Below are 22,126 nucleotides of genomic sequence, written 5' to 3'. Positions count from 1 at the left end.
TGACACCAGTTCTGTGTTTCCATCTATGAAATGAGGGAGTTGGGATAAACCTAGTTGAAAAGATGGCAGGAGAATGAGCAGATGTGGGTGGTGGCCTCTCCTGTGTTTCACACCAGCTAGGTAACCTCAGGAGAGTCACTTGACCTCTTGGAGCCTCAGTTGCCTTGGCTAAAAAGTCAGGGGTCTGATTAGGTCATCTCACAGGTCCTTACAGGTCTGGAATTCTGTGATCTGAAAGGTTCCATTTAACTCTTTAGAGCATGCTGAACAAAACAAAAACGATGATTCATGAGAGGCAGCGCCTCTACCTTTATTTAACCCCGAGAAAGAGTTTCAGACAAGGAAGGAGGGCAGCAAGGTATCACTGCAAGGCAGTAGGAGAAATTATTCAAGGTCTTTTAGCTTCCCTTCCTGAGGACAGTTAGTGTGGGCAATGGACTCTTACTGAGATTGTTTAAGAAATGGAAAGATGACTCTTCATACACACAAACTATGTGTAATATCTTAAACCTTAGAAATAGCAGGTTTTAACTGTCAGCCCCATCTCCTGACCAGGATGTGGAAACAGAGCAGAGACGAGAATGAGCCAAAACATCAAAATCACTTCTTTAAGTGACCAGCTTCTCCTTCCTTGTTATCTGTCATTTTACTCCACATTGAGGTCAGAGTGGTAAAGCTATTGTGCAGTATACATTTCCTTTTGCTTAAAAAACAGATTATCAAGACAATAGGCAAGGGCACTGAATCACTCTCACTAGTCATTTCAAATGCTGAAAATAAATGGGCATGGATCGCGTCTACATGGATGTATTAATGTGTTGCATATTCCCTGGAGAGCTATAGTTATTACTTAATTGATTTCACTTACGGGACCCTGTGAAATCTCCTTACAGAAATATGAATGGTGGAAAGAGACTACTTAACTCATAGCTGGCTTGTCTTCTTGGAAAGGTGTTGGCTTAGTGTGATAAAGAACAAGCGGCCCACACAGCGAATCTTCTGCACAAACTAAATTAGCAGAAAGAAAGCAAAGCCAGCATGGTTCTGCAAAATGCTGCTTTTCTTTTCCGTAAGTGTGGTAATGATTTCACACAAATGAAAACTTATTTTTGTAAGCCTGCATTTGGTGTAATATTGAGGTGTGAATTCAGCTGTTCATTGCTTGAACTTTTATTATTTCAGGATTAAGGTAGCATTATTTAGACTCCTTCCTTTCCTTTGAATCACCATTTAATGATAATACATATACAGAGGGTCCCAAAAAAGTGTATACACATTTTAAGAAAGGAAAAAACTGTATTAAAATTGTAATACTCAATATATACTGATAGCAAAAGATGAATACAAGTCATGTTTGACTTCTGCAGTTACAAGAGGTGCTCAAAGCAGTTACCATCAGCGTAATTTTAATACAGTTTTTTTCAAATGTATATACATTTTTTTGGCACCCTCTGTGTATACTTCCATTTCCATCTTTTTCTGACTGTGCTTGACGAAAACAACATCAAAAAAGGTTAATTTTTTTCCCAATGAAACCTTTTTATGTGCTGACAATAGCTTTAATCTCTTTACTGTCCAAGTGATAAGGATTGATAACTGGTAACATTTCTATTGATATTTTCCTGGTATGATTTTATAGCAAAGTTGGGTTTTTTTAATGTCTTTTTGGTGAACACTAAAGGGGGAAATCATTGATGCATAGATTATAAATTTTATGGCTTTAAACATTATTTTTTTGAAATGCGTATGTTTGGAGTTGAATATGAACAACTTAAAACATTAAAATTCCCACCCAGATTTCAAGTCGTAGGTGGTCCTCTCCTGTACATTTTATTAGGTAAAAAGCAGCTCAAATATAAACAATTATGTCTTTTGGGCATTTAGTTCCTAAAATCACTTGTTTTGTTTTATAAAATGAGCTGCATTGTCTTTGTGATTTAGTTGATGGATGGAAGAAAATCAGATACTATATATAAAGCAAGGCTTATGAACCTCTAGAGTCCTATTTGTGGCTATTTCACAGTACAAGTATTAAAATAGAATTTTATTTGTAGATTAGAAAGGATATAGGCGAGGATGGAGAATGATATTGCAGTTTGAATTTATAATTTGAAAGAATAGAAAAAGTAAAATAAAAAGATGATCATAAGAGTGTCACCAGATGTCCCACCCTCCCCAACATTCAGGCAATGTCTTTGTGAGATTTCACCTTGGGCATTTAAAAACCATTACAATAAAAGTGTGGTATTAAAAATGGCATGCTACCACTGTAGCAAGTATGACAAATATAAGATATTCTGGGAAATGTGAGATATTCTGGGAAATTGCAAAATATTTTCTTATCCAAAGTTTGGTACCTTGCTCGTAGAGTATTTTAAACCAAAGAATATATAGCAAGTACTATTTTATATTTAGTTTATTCCCTGATGCCTTGTTTGTTTCTTAAATTAATTCATGGGCAGTGAATGGAGGGAGGGAAATAACAACAGCAACAAAATACCCTGATGATATGGTAGTGAATACCACTTCTTAATGTCTACCCGCACCTAAGAAAATAGCTTTATTTTCCTCTCTCTCATGCCCAACTTGATTGCATAGAGTGAGAAAGTAGATGGCAACTCTGTTTTAACGCTGTGCCATTAATTTCATACCACACAACATGATTCATTCCTCATAACTTTGGGATGAAGTCTGGTGCTGTGTTGCTTGTTTACAACATAGTCAGGCAACAGACACCGGACAAAAAGGTGCTACGCATCATCCAACAGATCAAGAATGCTCGGGCTTCTTCTACTGTTGTTGATAAGACCTTGTTAAACTGTACATGTCAAGGCGTCCGCGGGGAGCAATGTACAGCCACTCCAATATTTTTACATTTTTATCCGCCACATTATGTTGAACCGATACTATGTATCTTTAAATGCCTTCCCAAGTTTGAGGATGTCATCATTAACTTGCAGTGTTTCTCAGAAAGGAACACATTCTCCCACAGGAGTTAATTGGATGACTTGAGCGAATTCAGGCCACCTATTAATTGAAAAAGCGTTGTATGTGTTGGAGCGCCTAAGGATGGATTGTCCAAAGATTCTCTTTTGGAAAAGTACCAGCACAATGCCCGAAATGCCAGAGAGTGGAAAGTCATGGTCTCGACGGGGGAAATGACTGTAGTGTTCGTGGAGACAGTGTTTCTGCATGGCTGACATTAATGACAACCCAATGCTATGCACTCACTGAATGTTTTCATTTCAGAAGAGCATCAAAACCACCGAGTCCTTTCAAGTCATCTTCTTTTACTGCAAAACCAGAAACCAGGCCGACAGCTACTTTCAGTAATAACCTGTGTCCCAGCTGCAGGCTGCATTAAACTCCTTGTCATATAATTTTCTAATTTGTGTGTAGGTAGTTGTAGCAACAACTTAGTTTATTTCAGAGCATGACATCAGAAAGCATATTTTTAATGCAGCAGTGATGGTAATGAAATCAGAATTTTTACCAAGTCCGCCCTAATTGAACCGTATTGTAAGGAGAAATAAAATATGAGAGTCAGAGTTTCCTCCCAAAGTCATTTGGATTATTAGGTAATGAGGCAGATTTTATTTTAACACACGTACTAGCAGGAATGCTTCCACATGAACATTGCCCCATTTGTGGCAGTCAACAGGGGAGGCTAAGAAACACTGGTGCCAAAACGCTCACTGTCACTGCCAAAAACTAATATGTAACTCCTCTTCTGGAATGGCTTTCAGCTCCTTTAGCAATGCTTTCATATTCTCTGCTAGTGGCCATTGTTCTCCTGGATTTTTGAAAACAGCCAATAGTTAATGTGGCGAATAAAGTAAGAGAAGAAACCAGGCCAGGCCATTTTCCTTTTTTAAAAAATAGTGACTATGAAGTGACAAACTTGTCTTTCTCATCTTACTGGCACTGAGAACAGTTGCAAAAGAAGTGGTTCCACATAGTTTGTGGCGATGACAACATCACTACTTTAAAGGTCAGGCCTCATTTTGGTGGAGAGACTGGTGCCAGTGATTTTGTTGGGAGAAAATATGGTCTGCCACTTTTCTTCTTCCAGAAAATTCATATGGTAGGTAACAACAGCCACAAAAACAAAGGCTATTCAAAGGCCATCCTGTGCTGCGTCACGGGAGCACCTCCACATATACAGCAGGTGTCCGATATCCAGATCGACTCACTCTTGATCGTATGTACATGTTTTCAGTGGGCTCAGAATTACTACTGCCCTGACTAACAAAATTATACAGCAAGCAGTGAGTGTGGGAGGCTGAAGGGAGGGAGAACCAGCGGGAAACCCCTGCCCAAGAGGACCCACGGGATGGTGACTTCTGTTATCATAATCTGATGGTAATCATAGGAGAACCCGACTTCAGCGACCAGTTCAGAAATCAGTAAGAGGCAGCAGAGTTTGGTCATGGGGCAGCTCGGTGCTTTTACTGCAGTCAGCACACAGTTCCCTATTTCCGTGCTGGGCAGACCTCACTTAGCCACAGGGGTCAAGAGAAGGGCACCCTGGAGAATTCGATGGAAATGGTAGTTGTAGCACTGAAGCTTTCCCCATGAGAAGTCATTTGGAACTATCAACATTTTATCCCATTTTGTAATTTGGTGGGTTTTCTCGAAGTTTCATTTTTTAAGGTTAAGAAGAACATATGGAACTGCTAGCTATGTTCTTGTCCCCACGCTTCTCCCCCAGAGCTCGTTTGGGCTTGCTGCAAACCGGGGAAAAGTAGCACATGGGAGTGAAATGAGTGGCCACATTCCTGGAGAAACCACTTAGATCTTAGCTCTGCCACTCATGATCTCAAACCCCTTGCTCCACAGGCCACTTACACCCATTTAAAGTCTTTGTAACTAATTTCCCCCAGTTTAGCAATTACTCTCTCACACAGATCACACGTTCAAATGACAATTAATACAAATTTATTCCTAGACTATTGAAATGTATCATTAGTTGAGGGAAATACATTAGTTGGCCCTCAGGTTTTTCAGTTTTCTCCGACATCATCCTTGCTCCCCATTTTTCGGTTGTAATTGAACAAAATGTGGAGCCTGGCAAAGTCTACAGGGATGGAGATGACACCCAACCCTCTGTCAGGTTAGGAGAGAAAATGAGGAACTGTGGTAATGAGGGACTGAGGGTGGCCTGATCACCACTTTTAAAGTTTGCTTGTCTCCATTTTAATCTCTTCCTTCAAGCCCCTTTAAGGAAATCCCCTGGAATGACACGATATAAAAATCACACAGACCTTTTGAAATCATTGCTTTCACTGTTTCTGAGAGCTCGTCTTACTGATGACATTATGTTTTTGCAAAGTGCCTTGAACTTTGATATAGGTTCTCAAATAATATTTGTAAAATTATGACCAAAGAAAACATACTTTGAAATGAATTAGTAATGTCCAAAAGTCAAGAAAGAAAGGAAAGGAAGAAAGAATAGTAGATGCACTCTAAAATGTTCTGTGCTATCAAATTAGAAAGTGAAATGGACCTCTTGAGTACCATTCACTTCAACAGACCGAAAAAAGAGAAAGGATTGCTCTGTCAGAGGTGGAGGAATTCACTCTCAAGAAGCATTTTGAAATGGACGGACATTTCTGTGGTAGAGTTACCCGACTTGCTACTGACAATGGTAAATTTTAGGGTAATCAGTTCATCTTGTCTAACTGACAACTCAAAAAGCTGATTCCAAGAACAGGAAATTGGCTTCAATAGAAAGACTGTTTGTTTATTTTAGAGGGTGGGGAATGGGTAAGGACCGGTCAAACTTATTCTGATGACATATTTTTAAGAATGTTTTAGATGAATAATAATTCCTCATAGGTGTTAGCCATCCTGATTATTGGCTGCTGTGTTTGAGGTGTGATTGATTTTTTTTTTTTAGAAAAAAAACACAAAAACATACCAAAGTTATGCACCTGAAAAAAATCTGTCCCATTCAGAATTTCAGTTTAGGAGTCTGTACACAGATTCAAATGATTGTTTCTAAGCCTTACTTCTCTTTTTTTTTTTTTTTTTTTTTAATCCCGTTTCTTGGAATTGCTTTTCTGTGACTGCTTTGGGTCCCTTTGAATAACAGTGAAGAAAACATAAGACCAGGTCATTATGAGTAATTCGATTGATTTTCCTGGAGCACTAGGCTGACACCAACCTCCCCTCTGTGTATTGGTGCCCCAACATCTCACAGGGATGGCATTTGTCTGATAAGTACACTTTTGTGTTATCACCAGACCCTGCCTCACAAGTTACTTCTCTGTGCCCTAATGGTCCTTAGACAGTTGTGACTGGGAACCACGTACCTTGAGGTCCTAAAATGCTTCACTGATGGGGAAAGTTTTATTTTGAAAAATAAATAATAATGGGAAATAAATTTGCATTACTGATGCCACCTGCCATGGTGTGGAAGTAGTGGCCTTCAAAGAGAGAGGCAAAAAAATTAAAACACCTTAACTCTGTCCCAGTACATTCAATTGAAATTGTTTATCTTGAAGAGAAAAATGAGGGTTTTTTTTCCATCAATGGCATATTAGTATTGTATTGCCCATCTCTTCTATAATGGTAGGGTGTGATATTAAAAGGAATTATCTTTGATTGATAAAAGCAAACATTATTTTTGTAAATAAGACCCAAAAAAAGGGGGGATAGGTGTATTGAAACAGAGTGTTCTAGCTCCAGACCTTCTACTCTGGACTTTAACCAGAACATTTCAGTGTGTTCCTCTTGCTAAACCAAAATGCAGTGAAAATAGACACATTGATTGCCACGTGGACGTCTCTTCCACTTTCTGTCACCACTTGTCCCTGACTAAATGACAATGGATTTTGCCATAAGAAGATACCCCAATTGTTGGGGCAATGGCAGTTCAACTCACTTTTAATCATCAAATCACAGCATGATCTAACAGGACCGGGTCTGGAAGGTTATCTAGTACAGCACTGTGCCTAAGAAGAGATAAGGGATGCTGAGCTCTGGGGAGAGCTGATCCCAAAGTGTCACAGGTGTTTTGTAAATTTTGCTCATTACACAGGTAGTTTTCAGAGCCTCCTAACCCTGCAGTTCATCAGCCTTTTCCTCCTTTCACCGCACTGCCCTCCAGGCCGCCCTCCCACTTCCTCCGCTCACCACCTTTCCAATACGCCAGCCTTGCTGTGGGCTTTCCTAGAAAGTGAGCAGCTGACATAATACACACTGGTTTCTTTCAGTCACGCTTTGTACCTGCTTAGTGTACCTTCTCATATTAGGCCTCTGCATCATAAATAAAGCTGCTAACCTGCATGGCTTTATCTAAAAGAAATATAATGACCTATCCCTCTTCATTCTCCTGCTAGTTCCCTCAACTCCCGTTGCAGCACTTGCCAAATACTACCATCCGTAAAAGATAGATGGTGGTGGTGGTGGTGGTGCCCATGATGGTGATGATGCTAGCTAACATGTGCTAGGCCCTGATTCTACAGGCACTTTATTTGGGTACCCTAGAATAATGAGGTGGGGTCATTTTAAAGGCGAGGAAAATCAGGCACAGAGAGATTAAGAAAGCTGCTCAAGTTCCCATGGCCAGTAAATGAGTGACAGGGCAGGGATTCAACCCGAGGCTTACAAATTGAACCTTGACATTTTACCTTCATGGTTGTACTCCTTTCAAAAAAGTTTGCACTTTCATCCTTAATTCATATAATTCATATACAGTGAATGTGACAGTAACAAAATGAAGGTTGCTAGTGGGTTCTGTGTACCTTCTTTGCATCCCTCATGGCTCGTTGTGCAGGTTGTCAGCCAGTGGTGGGAGGGCTTGCCGCTGGATGGACCTGGGTGTGAGCATGTGGGATATGTGGTGTGTGATGTACGTGCGTGTGTGTGTGTGTGGGGGGGGGGCATGATTTAATATGGTAGCCGCCATTGGCACTAAAAAGGACCTGCTATTCTGAGCTCCTGCTGTGACAGTAAGATGTGCCCGTAGCAGCTGTTAGCAATCAGAGTGTGTTTCTGTCTGATGTGAAATATGCTGCCATCACTTGTGAAATGGATTTCAAAACCATGCCGAACTAAAGTACCAGAGTGTGTGTGAATGGTACACTTTTACTGCAAATTAGAAAGATTCACTTATTCCAACGATAATGTCACACTCACTCACTCACTCAAGCTATCTTAAGTGGCAAAGACATACATTGCCAAATGCTGAATAGCTGATAGGAGTATGGGCAGGACAGTCGTAGAATGTCATGCAAAATGTTTGTCTGCAGGCAAAAGAAGCTCCTTGGACTATCGGAGCAAAAAGTGAAAATGGAATGAGAAGGACATTTTTGTGCACCTTATTTTGCTATTTTTATGGCTATGGTGTTCTTACCTCCCTTCCAGTGTCTGAGTTACATAAAAGTAGGTAGCTTCAACATAAACACCCAAGATATACATTTCCTTTTATTGGGGAAATAAAATGACATTTCTTAGGTGTTATAGTCTGTGAATTGATGCTTAGATATCAGACTTTCTTAAAATAAATCTGTCGGTCTCAGCTTGGTCCAGAGCATTCCTTCTCCTCATGTCTCACAACAACCTCATGCTCCCCCAAGGCTCTTCTGCCTTTTTCTGTATTTCCCTTTCCTATGAAGAAATAGCTACCAGCTCCTGCTTTCTCCCCTTTGGAATAGACCACAAAAACAACTGTGCATCAGCTGTCAGCAAATATCGTTAACCATTCTCTGACTGATCTTATATATTATAATTAAGAATGAAAATGTTTCTTTAATAGGCAAGTTTAAAGAGCGTGTGTTTAGAGCGTCAGAAAAAACTCAGGTCATTTATCTGGTCATTCCTCTGTCTGACATTACTGGTTATCTTAGAAAAGCATTATGAAAGAGAATTTTTTCAAAAACCATTGAACTGCAATCCCAAATTATATCTACAATGTATTTGAGAGCTTAGAACTCACTCACCTTATCTATTGTTTAGATGTCATTGGCTATGTCCTGGAAATTGTAGGTGGCGTACCTAGTAGAATTTTTTTTCTTGGAAGAGTTGGTCACTAATCCTTCAAGATCTTACATATAGCTTTTCAATGATTAATTTGGCGACATCTACACTTCTGCTTCTGGAATGTTGAAATAATTTGCTTATGACTTTTAGTAATGACCATGCCTTTCCCTGGTCCCTTGCCCAAAGCTCCATTCTCCCTATTAATTTTAGGGAAACTTGGTGAAGTAGGAAACAGCACAGATGTGGAGTAGGGATCTGGGCTTTGGTAAACCCTCTTAACCATCGTCACTCACTAAAATGATCTGTAGACCAAGAAAGTTTTGGTTTTATCAGTCTGTTACTGTGGTTGTGGATGTGTTGTCATGTTAGTCCTCTATTGCTTAATGTAAAAGGATGTAAATGTATTTTCAAGGTTTAGAGTTACAAATTATTTCTAACCTTTGCCATGAATTCCAGCTTAATTTTGGTTAAGGAATATTTCTTAAATGACATAATCTACTATCCAGTGAACAGTAATTGATCTTCAAAAAACCATCCAAGCTAGTGGAAAAAATCAATGGGTTCCTTTGCCTGATAAGCTTTGATGACTTAACCTGGATTCTTGATATTTTGACCCACATCTGCGTCCACCTGGTTTTTATGATGGCCCCATTAAGAGGTCATAGAAATTGTGCAATTAGAATTAGCAATCAACGGCTGACTTTTTAGGCAGGCGACTTTGGCCCTTTAAGGAGTATTCTGAAGCAAGCAGAATGTTTTTATTGATTTATTCAGTAAACTGTGATACTGTATGTGAAGCATACAATAGGCGAGACTCATATGAAGCCATAGAACAGATAGATTTAAATAAATATCCTATTTATTAGACCCATTTCTATGTCAAGAGATTTTCCTGTCTTTGGACTTGTAATTGAATCACTAGGTTTGTTTATTTTTGTAACATTATATGTACCCATTAAAAAAAGTAAAAGCTTCCAAATTGAAATACGAAGGTTGTATACTGGGTAAAGCTTAAGGTATGCCAGGCAGGTGTGAAGTTAAGAGCGCTGTAAAATGGAGTGGTTATCTGTTGGGCTTAGGTGTGAGAATTTGGGGGGAATTGTGTAAAGTAAGTTTATTTCATAAAATGCAGCAAGAGTAATTCTGATGTTTTTGGTTAAGTAGAAACTAGATAAGATCTCCAAATTTGGTTTGGTTTTAAAGATGTTCTTTTCTGTTGTTGTGAAAAACAGACTTTGAATGCTGAAAGCAAAGAGCTGACCCCATTGCTCTCAACTATGAGCAAAGGAAGACTTAACCTAAATGTGGCAAAATTGTTCTTGTTAAGGGGGAAAAAGGAATTGGTATCTAGAGTGAGGTTGATCGCTAGAAAAGATTAGATGCAGTTCTGTGAGTCAGATATCGTTTTGTTTAGTATTATCCAGAATTACTCGTACATAAGGGAGACACACCTATTGTTAGAAAAGACGTTATTAGGAATTTGCCTTCAGCATAATCTAACCACTTAGTAAAATAAAGTGGATTCTTTTTCCTGCTGATATGAAATGACAGCCCACACTGAGAGGCTCAAGAGAAATTTTATTAGATGTTTCTGATCTCAAGGTCCTAGAAAACCTTCAGGAACTATATACTGAAAAACCATAATTAATTCTAGAATCTTAGAGGGACCTTATTCCAACTTGGAATAATTGGCCAAATGGCCAGTTACCTTTGTCTTGGTCCCTGATTTCACTTAACCCCACAAATTCTCAACAACAAATATGTTCCATTGTTTGCAAAGGAAATAGAGAGGTTAAATCAGGAAAAACAATAAACAAGGAAACTATATGTATTGCTGATCTAAATGGCATTATCTTTTATTGAGTGAGAATTTATTCAGTATTTGACCCACTGGATAAGTAAAGTTATTAAGAAGCTGCTTCTCTTGCTGTTCAACTATTTTATTCAAGGTTTAGTTAGCCACCAGGTAGTTCCTTTAAAGAGATAAAGAATGGATTGCCTTAAATTTAGTTATTTTGTGCATTGCTGTGGAGTAGGAGAATTCTAGAGAGAACTGGATCTAAAAATCAAAGCCATCAACTGTTTCTCTGTATGAAAAATCTGTGTTCTCTCTGATTTGACAGAATTTCCCTGTCTGGGGACACAAGTGCTCATTTGGATTTGGCTTTTAGCAAAGATACATATGCATCAGGGAATGTGAGTCAGTTTCTCTGGAAAGCTTAATCTAGTAGGGATAGAAACTTCTTACAAAGGATTAATATTCAGTTCTCATTGTCAGAACTACCTGCATCTTCATGGTAAGCCACATGAGAAGATGTGCCTGTCGTCCTTATTCTTCAGAGATTTCCTGCAGGCACAGCTCCACTTTCTCTGAATTCATATGGGGCATTCTGGCCCAGTGTTTTAACTCTTGTGCACCGAAGTCTTGCATGTATTAGGTTGGTGCAAAAGTAATTGCGGTTTTTGCAATTATTTTTAACCTTTTAAACCGCAATTACGTTTGCACCAACCTAATACAAAGACTGAAGGAAATAGTCAAAAGTTCCAGAACCCCAATTTTGGCTTATTTTAGATTTAGTTTGCAAATAATTGGTCTCTCAAGTGTTTAGGAGGTGCTTATGTGTTTGCATTTGGCAAGTAAGTATATGCAACACTTTTTATTAAAAAATGACTTTGTAAAAGCGGTTAAGTTTTCAGCCGAAACCACAACCAAATTAAAGCCTTTAAGAAGTGGCTTTCAATGGTAGGTAAGGGGGTAGAATTGGGGTGGGGACCCAGTAAGGGGCAGGTCTTTTTTTTCTTTAGTGGCTATAGTTGCACAGGGTCCTTTGAGACAGATATCAACTTAATACCAAGGATTGGGATGTCAGAGGGTGACATGTATGTTGATTGTGTTTACAAGTGGGAATCATGCCATTTCCGTGATACCCCACGAGACTGTACGAGCCCTTGTGAAAGTTTAGTTCAGTGACTTTGCTTGTGACAGCTATTACAAAGGGGTGACTTCTCCATCAGTGTGCTCTTTTGCTCTCACGTTGAGACTAAGATCGGAACATCTGGACCAATTAGTGTCTCAGGAAGGCATTTTGAGAACCAACAACCAACAATTTGAAAAACTCGAAGTAAGTCTAGCTAGCAGATGAAAATTACAGTTCTGTGTATTTTTCTTTATTCTCTTTGTGGCGGAGCCTGTTGTGGGTAGTGAGGGCAAGCGTCCTGGTCCTTGCCAAGAATGATATGCCAAGCTTCCTAAAGCTTCCCATTTATATAGGTCTTTTCATCTTCAAAGAGCTTTGCGAGCATTCATTTACCACAACCTGCCTGGGAGGTAAGAACTATTCCCATTTTATAGATGGAGGAAGTGGAGGTGGAAGTGACTTGTGTGAGGCCACCCAGGGAGTGAGGGTCTGATGGAGACTTGGAAGGATTGCCCACTACACTTCTTAGGTGAATGGACCCCAGCTCTTTCTCATATCATTTCCCCTTGAGAGCCCCAGATCAATGATAACATAACTAAAGGCATCACATAATCCTGAAGAGGAAGGAGACACTATGTCTTTCTGCTTTGTGGCTGCCTCTACAATTAAACCCTGAGAAATCTAGACATAGCCATTTAATCCTTCTGAGGTTCATTTTCCATATTTGTAGACTGGGCATAACAATGCCCATCTGCCTACTTCAGAGTGGCTGTGAGCACCAACATCAAAACGAGCTAAGGAGGACAAAAACTTACAGAACTCTGCAAATCTCAGGCATTATTCTTGTTGCCAGAAATGACCATGAGACTGCTCTACCAGAGGGGTACGGCTTTTCAAATTGGGGGGCTAATTGCTTTGGTGATGTGCAGTGAAGATCAAGTACTGTCATGAAGGAATCCATCATCGGTGGAAGAAAAGACTAGGCTAAGGAAGCATACTGACATTATATTTAGTAGACAAAATGGCAGAGCAGGTTGATTATTAGTTTGCATAATACTCAACTGGTCCCCAGAGGACCACTGAACATGCCTGGGCCATGGAACATATGCATGCTGTACTTCAAGCCAAGGGTCCAGGATGACAGGATGTACCAAACTCTTCGAAGCCCACAGTCTGTTCCCCTCCAACCATGAAGATGCGATGAGAGCTCTCTGCAAGCCCTATGGTGGCTCAGGGCTTCCAGCAGTAGCAGTGAGTGACAGGAAGCCTTTTGTTCCCTGAACTGTCCACAGCTAGCACACACGGCACCTTTGCACACTACAGAGAAGGGTGCCACCTCTGGAAGGATGGTTTGAAAACAAGGTGCCCATTGGGGCAGACATGTTAGGAAAAGGCTCCCTTATTCCAGGTTGTTACAGCCATTCTGCAACAGGGCTCATGGCGAGGTGAATTTCAGCCCCTACCTTTGCCCCTTCAGCTGGGCTTCATTGGGCAGGGCACAATGTCCTTAGAACTAGGAGGTGGCTAGACCCAGAGGGGCCAAAAAACTCTAGAAGCCAGGAGCTCCCAAAGTCCCTCCCGGGAACCAGGTGAAGACTCCACCACTCTCCACCAGCTGGCCTAGACATGCAGGCAGGCCCGGCTGCTATCCAGGCAGCTGCAGAAGCCTTTAATACCCCAGCAGTTTTAAACTGGGGATAAAATAAAGTGACTAATCCATAAAGGACTCAAGCCATTTTACTGAAAATAAAATCAAATGCCGTAGGGTTTTTCTTTTTAATCTTTATTGGTTTTTCTGCTTACAAAAGTAATACATGCTGGTTATAAAAAAAAAAATTCAAACATTAGAGAAATATATAAGATAGCAAATAAAAAGTCCTTCATTTTCTCAGCCCTCCAGAAAAAAAAAAAAATCACTGTCAACAGATTGGTGTAAAAGATAGGTTTTTTTTAAAGCAGCAGTTCTTGATCATTTTTGCAAGACACACATTACTTGACATTCTTATGTGTGACATACTCTCATGGGTGTATCCAGGGTTTGGCCATTTCCTGGCAAGCCAGCAGGAACCCCACCCTGTTCAATCCAATTCAAGAAAATATGCGATTGTGCAAGTGAGCTAGAGTGAAAGATATTATTGGGGTAACCTTGGGTCCACATTAGTTTATTTTTTTATATGAACCCATAAAACTTAATTTTTTTTTTTTGCTATAATTAGAACAAATTCTACACGACACATCCCCACAGCTGATTGCAACATAGCACTGTGTACAGCAAACAGTTAAGTGCCAGTGCTGTAAGGGATTGCTGTGGTGGCTGGTATGAACTGCCTGTCATATTATTTGGAGGATAAGCAGCTTTTCTCTATCCCCACTTTGGAAAGAGCTTAAAGTCTGCAGAAAAGAATTTCATTTCGCTATAAGGCAGGATTTCTTATCAACAACAACAATAATAATAATGACTATTTATTGAGTGCCAACTATTGCTAAGAATTGTGTGACACGCATATATACTAGAAAGAGAGAGAATACATACATAAAATAATCATCTATGTGCTGTGTCATTTATATGTCGTATCATGGAATCTCCACATATGAAATTGAGGCTCAGAGAAGTTAAGTAATGTGCCCAGCCTTCAGAATTGTGAAACCTTGGTGTGGGTCAAAAACTACTTGGAATTTTATAAAATTGAGAAGAATGGCCTAGAAGATTGATGATTACTTCCAGTTATAAATCAGTCAGGTAACTAACTCCCAGAAGGACATCCTGATGTCAGTTCTGAGTACTCTGTACGTTTCACCAAATTACTTAGGAGATGTCTTTGATCCTCAGTGAATGGTTGTATGCCAACAGCAGTACACACGAATGTTTGTTATTGGAATGAAGGGGTCTCAGCCGTGCAGAATGGTGAGAAGGGAGTACCCTAAATTTTTAGTTAGATACAAAGCCAAAATGTGTCCAAATTTTAGCCTTACCTCTTCCTAGCTCTCTGTCTTTGGGCAAGTTATTTCGCCTCTCTGAACTTGTTTTCCCATCTAAAAAAATGGCAGATTCTAATAATGGTGATGATAACATGATGATGGTGCCACCACCTACCTGAGAGAGTTGTTGGAGAAGTGAATGTGATAACACCTGACACATGATAAACACAAATACACATTGGATATTGTTGATTATTATAAATCCATTATATCCTTATCAAGAGATCGCTGTTCACACAGAGTGAATGAAGTGATGGGTGCAACTCTTGTACAATTGTATTTTTTTTTTAATTCTTTGGGAGAATGGACATTTTTCTCTGGACCAAGATATCTCCCGAGATAGGTCCTGAGGAATAAAATGAGGTGTTAAGAATGCCAGTGCCCATGTTCTTGTTCCTTTTATAATTAAGAGTAAAAAGCAAACTTTTTGCGCAAGTACATACAGTGCTCAATGACAGCCCAGCCCCAGGACCACTTGGCTAATTAGCACACTTGCATTCCAGGATTTCCTGACGCCCCCGCTGCCACTTGTTGTCAGCTCCTTGAAACTGCAGAAATTTGCCTCTGCAGGTGTGGAGAGCCTGCTTGAATTACTTAGGGTGCATGAGAGAGCAAATTATTTAGGCAATAGAGCTGAAAATGTAGGCAAATTAGAATTTTTCATAGCAAGATTGTTCATTGTTAAGTCAATTCATGATTATATGTGTGTGTCTTCAGATATTCCCCTACACAATAACACTCTTTGCTGCGATGAATATGTATGTGGACTAATTTAATCAATATACTTGTGACAGTAGTGGTGTCTGACAGAACGCATCCTTTGAATTACTGACTGAGTTAATGTGTGCAGTGTATATATGGGCCAAGACTCATAATTTTTGTTAAAAGAAGATTATTTTGAAAAGACACAGCACTGCCTGGTGGAAAATGGAAAAGCCTGAGGGATGGAAAGCAAAGGGCAAGGGGATTTTATTGCTTTTCCCTCTTACTGGACTGAAAACTCAAATTTATGGAACTAAACTGCCTGACTTTTTAAAATTTGCAAGTCAGTGACTACATTTTTTTCTCACTGATACATTTGAATTTTGTAAATTAACTAAAGGTGGAGGAGGGATGGCTTGGATTAAATGGAAGGCTGAGTAAGTGCCCTCCTCCAATCTGCAAATATTTGCTTTCTGGAAATATCAACACGTGTGATCAGATCACATTCAGAGTTTGCTTTTTGGAGCGGGTGGATTTTAGTCATTTCCTAAAGAGCATTTGCAACTGAAATTGTCTTCTGAGATAAGAGAGCCTCCCCCAGAGGGTAGGCTAGTAGAACAGTTTCATCGGACCGGTCAGAGTATCTGAAGCTGGCTGTGGGGATCCCTCCCATCACCTTACCACAAACTTCCTAATGAAGCTTGTTCTAAGTAAGTGTGATTCTTTGGCCAACATTGCCCCCTGGAACTAAGCATGAACATGGTAGGGGCGGGGGGGCAGGGGTCAAAGGTCTAGGCACATGGTCCCCTACTTGAAAATACAGGTAATCTACATTGAGTCCATTCATACTAAGCATCTTGGCCTCCATAAATCTTGTGAAATACATCTCAGCTAGAGTGTCCTCTGGATCAGAAAGCCCCTGGGAGCTAAAACCAGGCTGAAGACCAAGCTTTTGGGAGCCTGACTCAGGCCAGCAGTCGTATGCAGCAGTGGCAGCAAACTCTGGGTTTGTGCTGCAACAACCCTCCAACCCCCACTCCACCCTCCCCTCAGCCAGGCCATGAGCCATTCCAAAGGTGAGAGTGCTGGGCCGGACAGCGCTCCCAAGACCACCCTCATCGTGAGCTGACCCCTGCAGGCCAGACCTCCGTATCACTTGCCAGATTACAGCAGCCATTAGCAGGCTTAAATATCATCATTTCACTTCTGATGGGTAATCCACCAAGAGTCCAGGCAGGCTGAACAGCAATCTATCATTTGCCATTGGCTCCAGTTACGGTGTTACTCATCATTTTCAATATGGCCTGCCAGGGCCTTCATAGCTTAAAGATGCAGAATACTTAACTGAGGGCCATGTGCTGCTCCTCACATTTATTGTCAGCAGAAAGCTGAAGGCTGCTCTCGCCCAGGATTTACAAAGTTCACTTGTCTTTGGCCTCCTCCTGCCTCAGTTTTTCTGAATAGATGTGTTTGATCTCCCCATTGTAAAGATGGAATGAAGGTAACTGGAAAGTCCCAAGTTTGGCACCAGTGTTGTTTTAACTGCCTCAGATAGGTTTGATGCTGACAAACTATAGGGCCTAACAAGGTTTTTCTGTCTAACTTCTGTGGTTACAGCTTGAGGTGAGACATGAGCAGAAGAAGCTCCATGTCTGTCTGCTTTATTTCACGTATAAATTTTGTTTAATAGATGGTCCAAGTACTTTGTGTTGCCTAATTATTCTATTCCTTAGGGGCTGGGGTGGGCAGGACAGGTTCTCATTATAGACCAGTTAATTCATATGGGAAAATCCAGGCAATAACTCTCGGGTGATATCACCTTTCAGTATTTCTCTACTAGCACTTGGCTTTTTTTGCGTCTCTGAAAAATGGTGGGCATTAGCTGTCTCTTTCGAGTTGCAGATCATCTATAGCACAAAACTTTGCCTGGACTATATTTAAGAATATTGGAGGGGCCTTAGGTATGAAACGTTCTCAGAGTTCAGATTTCATAAAGAATTTTCCTTGAAGAAATCAAGCTAGCTGCAAGATAAGGAAGCAGACTTCAAGATGATCATTTTTGTTAAGCGCAACCGTGTATTAAATTGCATAGTTCAGAAATAGACATACAGTGTACCAAGACACCATTCCTGGGATATTCGAAAGCTTTAGAATTATGGAAAAATATATTGGATGTGAGATTTCAAACCATCCCTGCTCTGGACAATGGAACTTGGTATGTCACCACTAAAAGTGACCGAATGGAAGAGGACACTGGTAGAATAGCTTGCACTACCTAACCGTCACCACAGTGCTTGTACGAGTGCCCTTGAAAGGAAGTCAGCAGGTACACATACATGGTTTATAATGAGATTAAATCCCGTCTTTTCATGTGTGCTCTCATCATTGAATACAACATCGCATCAAATTCAAAGTAAGTGTTGTGGAAATGATCCCAGGATATGGGGTTACATTGGAAGAAAGAGTGGGCTGTGCGTCTATGTGTGATACTTACGTCATGGAACTTCCATCCTTAAGACAAGTCATTGCTTTGTGTAAGGTGTGGGGCAGGGTAGTGCCTATATGAAAATGAAATACACTTGGGCACTTGCAGTTGTGTTTGCATGTGTGATTTAGTAGATAATCAGACATGCTATCCAGTAACGAAAACGATGGGAAATAAACTTAGCGTAATGGAACATTCCAGGTAAACTGGTGAACATGGCCATCTTGTGTATATACATCTCAGCGTTGGTCTTCTTTATTTCACGTGTAACTATGTTTAATAAGTGATCCAAGTACTCTTTTTTTACCTAATTATTTTATCTTTAGGTTGTTTTTTAATCCTTAATTATGCTATGTCCAACTCTGCTCAAGATATAATGTTTTCTTAGAAGTGTGCTTTGCCATATTTGAGAACTTTGGTGTAATATATATTATTTGGTTAGTTTTACAGCATGAGGCATCTTTAAGTAATCAGTTGGATAGAAACACATGCACACTGTACCAGGAAATCAATTTCTAATGTAAAGAACTCAGAATCTACATATTGTATTTGTCAGGATTCATCATTATTAAATTCAGATAGGATATTTATGGTTGAAAGGTTTTGATCATACACAAATGGACTCATTTTTGACACATGGCAACTATGTTAATTAAAAAAGGATGAGTAAGGAATTCTTAACTTACCATCATATGTAACTTATTAATGTTTTGAATTGAATCATTTTCCTAAGTAGTCTTGACTTTTTGGAGTATATTTTTCTCTAACAGTCGAGCTACAGCCAAGACAGATTTATGACCTTTTAAAAATAATGATGGAAAATGAGATCGAAGGAAGCATTTTAGTATCTGCTTTGCTCTGAGGCCTAAAATGCGAACTCTCCAGTTCTTGAAGGCTTTGAAATGCTGATTCCAGCCTTCTTGTGGGTTCTTAAACACCTTCTCAAATGACCCATTTTAATAACCCGAAAGCTATTATATAACGAGCAGCCATAATTTAGTCCAGGGCTCTAGGGGGACCCTCACAGTTCAGCAATGAATAGTTAATGCAGTATAATGTTTAGCAGGTTATTAGTTTTCACTATACAAATGCTGATCAGGGAACGCTTTTATAAGGTGTTTAAAAGAAAATGTAATTAACTGGTTGCGTGCTTCTGTTGCAGCTCAAATTGAAATTATTCCATGCAAGATCTGTGGAGACAAATCATCAGGAATCCATTATGGTGTCATTACATGTGAAGGCTGCAAGGTAAGCCTTTTTAATTGTTGTTGTTTCTATTAATGTTCAAATGTATCTTTACTATTCTTAGTTGTTACTTCTACAATGTCTGAAAATTCAACTCCTTGGAATTTTGAGTGATGAGAAATGACAGGACAGAAGGTTTTGGTGCTAAATTACAATTAAGGAAGTTTTATACATACTATAGCTAGATAGAAGATAGATAGATAGATAGATAGATAGATAGATAGATAGATAGATAGATAGATACATACATAGATACATACATACATAGATACATAGATACATAGATAGATACATAGATAGATAGATAATTTACATATTCCATCAAAATCACAGGAGGCTAGAGAAAGGTATGTGAGCATTCCTTTTTTGTCACTTCCAATCCCGGAATGGATTGAACTGATGCACAATCTCTTTGGTTATCTTTTTAAAAAAGAGATGAATCTAGACTTCTGTAATGTCCCTGTTACAAACTTTATGAGAAGGCATTCCCCATAAGTTTAATCAGAATGTGATTGAAAGTCTTATTGTTGGCACACAGATGTTGATACAGCTGGCCAAATTATGGCAAAGCTGTTGGAAAGAACTGAGTTCTGGTCCTGGTGCCACCACTTGTCCTTATTGTTTTGGGCATGTCTCAATCTCCTAGTGACTCATTTTCCTCATCTGTAAAGTAAGCATAACACCTGTTCTTCCCATCTATTAGAACTATTCTATGGATGGAATGAAAAACTAAATAAAAGCCCTGTGCACCGAAAAGCGCTATTTAAATCTAACCATTATCGTTCTTATTGCCGTTGTTACTATTTTAATGATGACTGATGGTGACGTCAGGGCAGTATGTACAGCATGTGCATAATATGTCAGTGGGAAATAGAGCTGTTTGTCCTCATCATTCAAGACCCCCAAACCCAGATTGTGTCTGTTGTTCAGTTTCAATTTATTGAGATTTAAATCCTCCTGCTTATATTGGAAGGGCTTTGAGACAGCTTACAGGATAAAACAATGCAAAATAAACAGGAGAGCAGCTATTTAAACATGCTGAAGGCCTCTGAGACGGTTGATTGCCACTGAACCAGGCCCGAATGAGCCCTAAGACACTTTGAATCTGAGGTAAAAAGTGAAATCCGTGAATTTGGTTAGCTCTCCTTTAGTGAAATTAAAAAATACAGTATCATAACATACAAAATCACCTCCAGACACACATAACTACTGAGAGAGGGCAGGGAAATAGGCTTCATCATTTCCTGAAGTCTTTGTTTTACTGTTAATCATCGTAACATGTGCCTCTTTGTATGTGTACACATCCTCCATATTGAGCCCATCTTGGTGAAGCTTGAGATTTCTGCACACCACCAAACACACTTAATAATTAAAAAAAAAAAAATTATCCTGCCTTTTCGGAATAGGGAGCTCACTACTTAAAGAAGATTTTGAATTATTCATCTGTGGTAACCCTCAAGGCTTCAGGGTTCTAGGTTACCAGGACGAAAAAAAAAAGGTATGCCCTTTTACATCCCTGCCTCAATAATTAATTGATTGGTTGCTTAATTAATTAATTAAAAGAAAACAAAATGAAATGGACTGTCTAACCTATGACATCCCAGGATGTAAGGAAGAGAGGAATCTGCCTATGACAGCTGTCACCCCATTGATTTTCAGAGTTAATTTGGCTGATGTCACTGGGCAGGTATAGCTATACAATGGTATGTGTTTATATCTGATGCATATAGTATTTATTCTGCATAATGGTTTCTCTGTGCTGTAACTAACATTTTTACTTCTGTTTGTGGTAACAACAAGAGCCTTCTGCTTTTGCCATTGATGTTAATGATTTATCATGTTCTAACTAGGTGAAGGTGGTTACATCATGACAAATTGTAAATAATTTATCTCTGTGACAGTATCATTAAGACGAGGAAAATGTCTGATTCGATATATAAATAAATATCCAACGAGAGGAAAGAAAGTGACTCAGACATTTTCTGAGCTAATCATTTTGTGAATGTATTTTAAAATTGCATTTAAAAGTGACAACCTAAAACCACACGAAACTAGAGAACTTAGTTATTTAATTGCTGAAGTGATTATCTATTTTATCACATATTGGCTCAGATAAGCATTGCCCATGAACAGTGAAAATGGTCGAAGTTTGGGTAGCTCTTTCTCTGGCTCTCGGGTGTTCCCAGCTCACCCAATCCTGGTCCCTTAGGCTTCCTACAGAGAAACTGTATCGGGTCATGCTTGCACTCTGAACTCTGGAACCAGACTGCTTGGGTTTGAATCCCAGCTCTGCTGTTTACCAGCTTGAGCAACTACCTAACCTTTCCGTGCTTCTGTTTCCCTACCTATAGAATGACAATAGTGACTGTAGTTAACTTCATAGGGTTATCATGTGCATTTAGGTAAAGAACTTAGAAGTGTGGCGGGGCACATAACAAGCACTCAGAAAACATGGGCTGTTGTTATTTTCATTCCTGGCCAAACTCCTTATGCCTGAGTAATATTGCTCTGTATAATCAGATATTATTTCAGGATATCTATGGGTCCAGTCTTGATTTTTTGTGACCATTTGTGATTTGTTCTATAGACTCTGACAATAAAAACAACAAAAATATGAGCACCCCCTCAGGACCATAAACACTGTGAGGGATCCAAAGACATAGAAGGCCTAATCCTTCTGTCAAGCAGTTTACGGTCTAGTTATGGAGATGGGGCCTGCACAGGAAACACTAAATAGCAACTTGAGAACTAAATACTAGAGTAAAGCCACAGTCTCTATAATATGGCACTAGGAGCACATATTCACTAGACA

The 22,126-nt window shown here is 39.5% G+C and overlaps 1 protein-coding gene across 3 annotated transcripts in view; it reads left to right on the top strand.

Annotated features, from left to right (window-relative positions):
* Positions 1–22,126, top strand: part of RORA (RAR related orphan receptor A) — a 687,564-nt gene that overhangs the window by 631,079 nt on the left and 34,359 nt on the right. For all 3 annotated transcript variants that reach the window (XM_019748671.3, XM_019748672.3, XM_019748674.3), the window contains one exon: positions 19,232–19,317. In XM_019748671.3, coding sequence (XP_019604230.1) covers positions 19,232–19,317 — 86 coding nt within the window. The remainder of the gene's footprint in view (positions 1–19,231; positions 19,318–22,126) is intronic.

This window comes from Rhinolophus sinicus, chromosome 3, assembly GCF_057876585.1.
Source record: "Rhinolophus sinicus isolate RSI-liver-muscle chromosome 3, RSI-T2T, whole genome shotgun sequence".
In the NCBI taxonomy this organism is placed as follows: Eukaryota; Metazoa; Chordata; class Mammalia; order Chiroptera; family Rhinolophidae; genus Rhinolophus; species Rhinolophus sinicus.
This window is presented reverse-complemented; position numbering and strand designations above follow the sequence as displayed.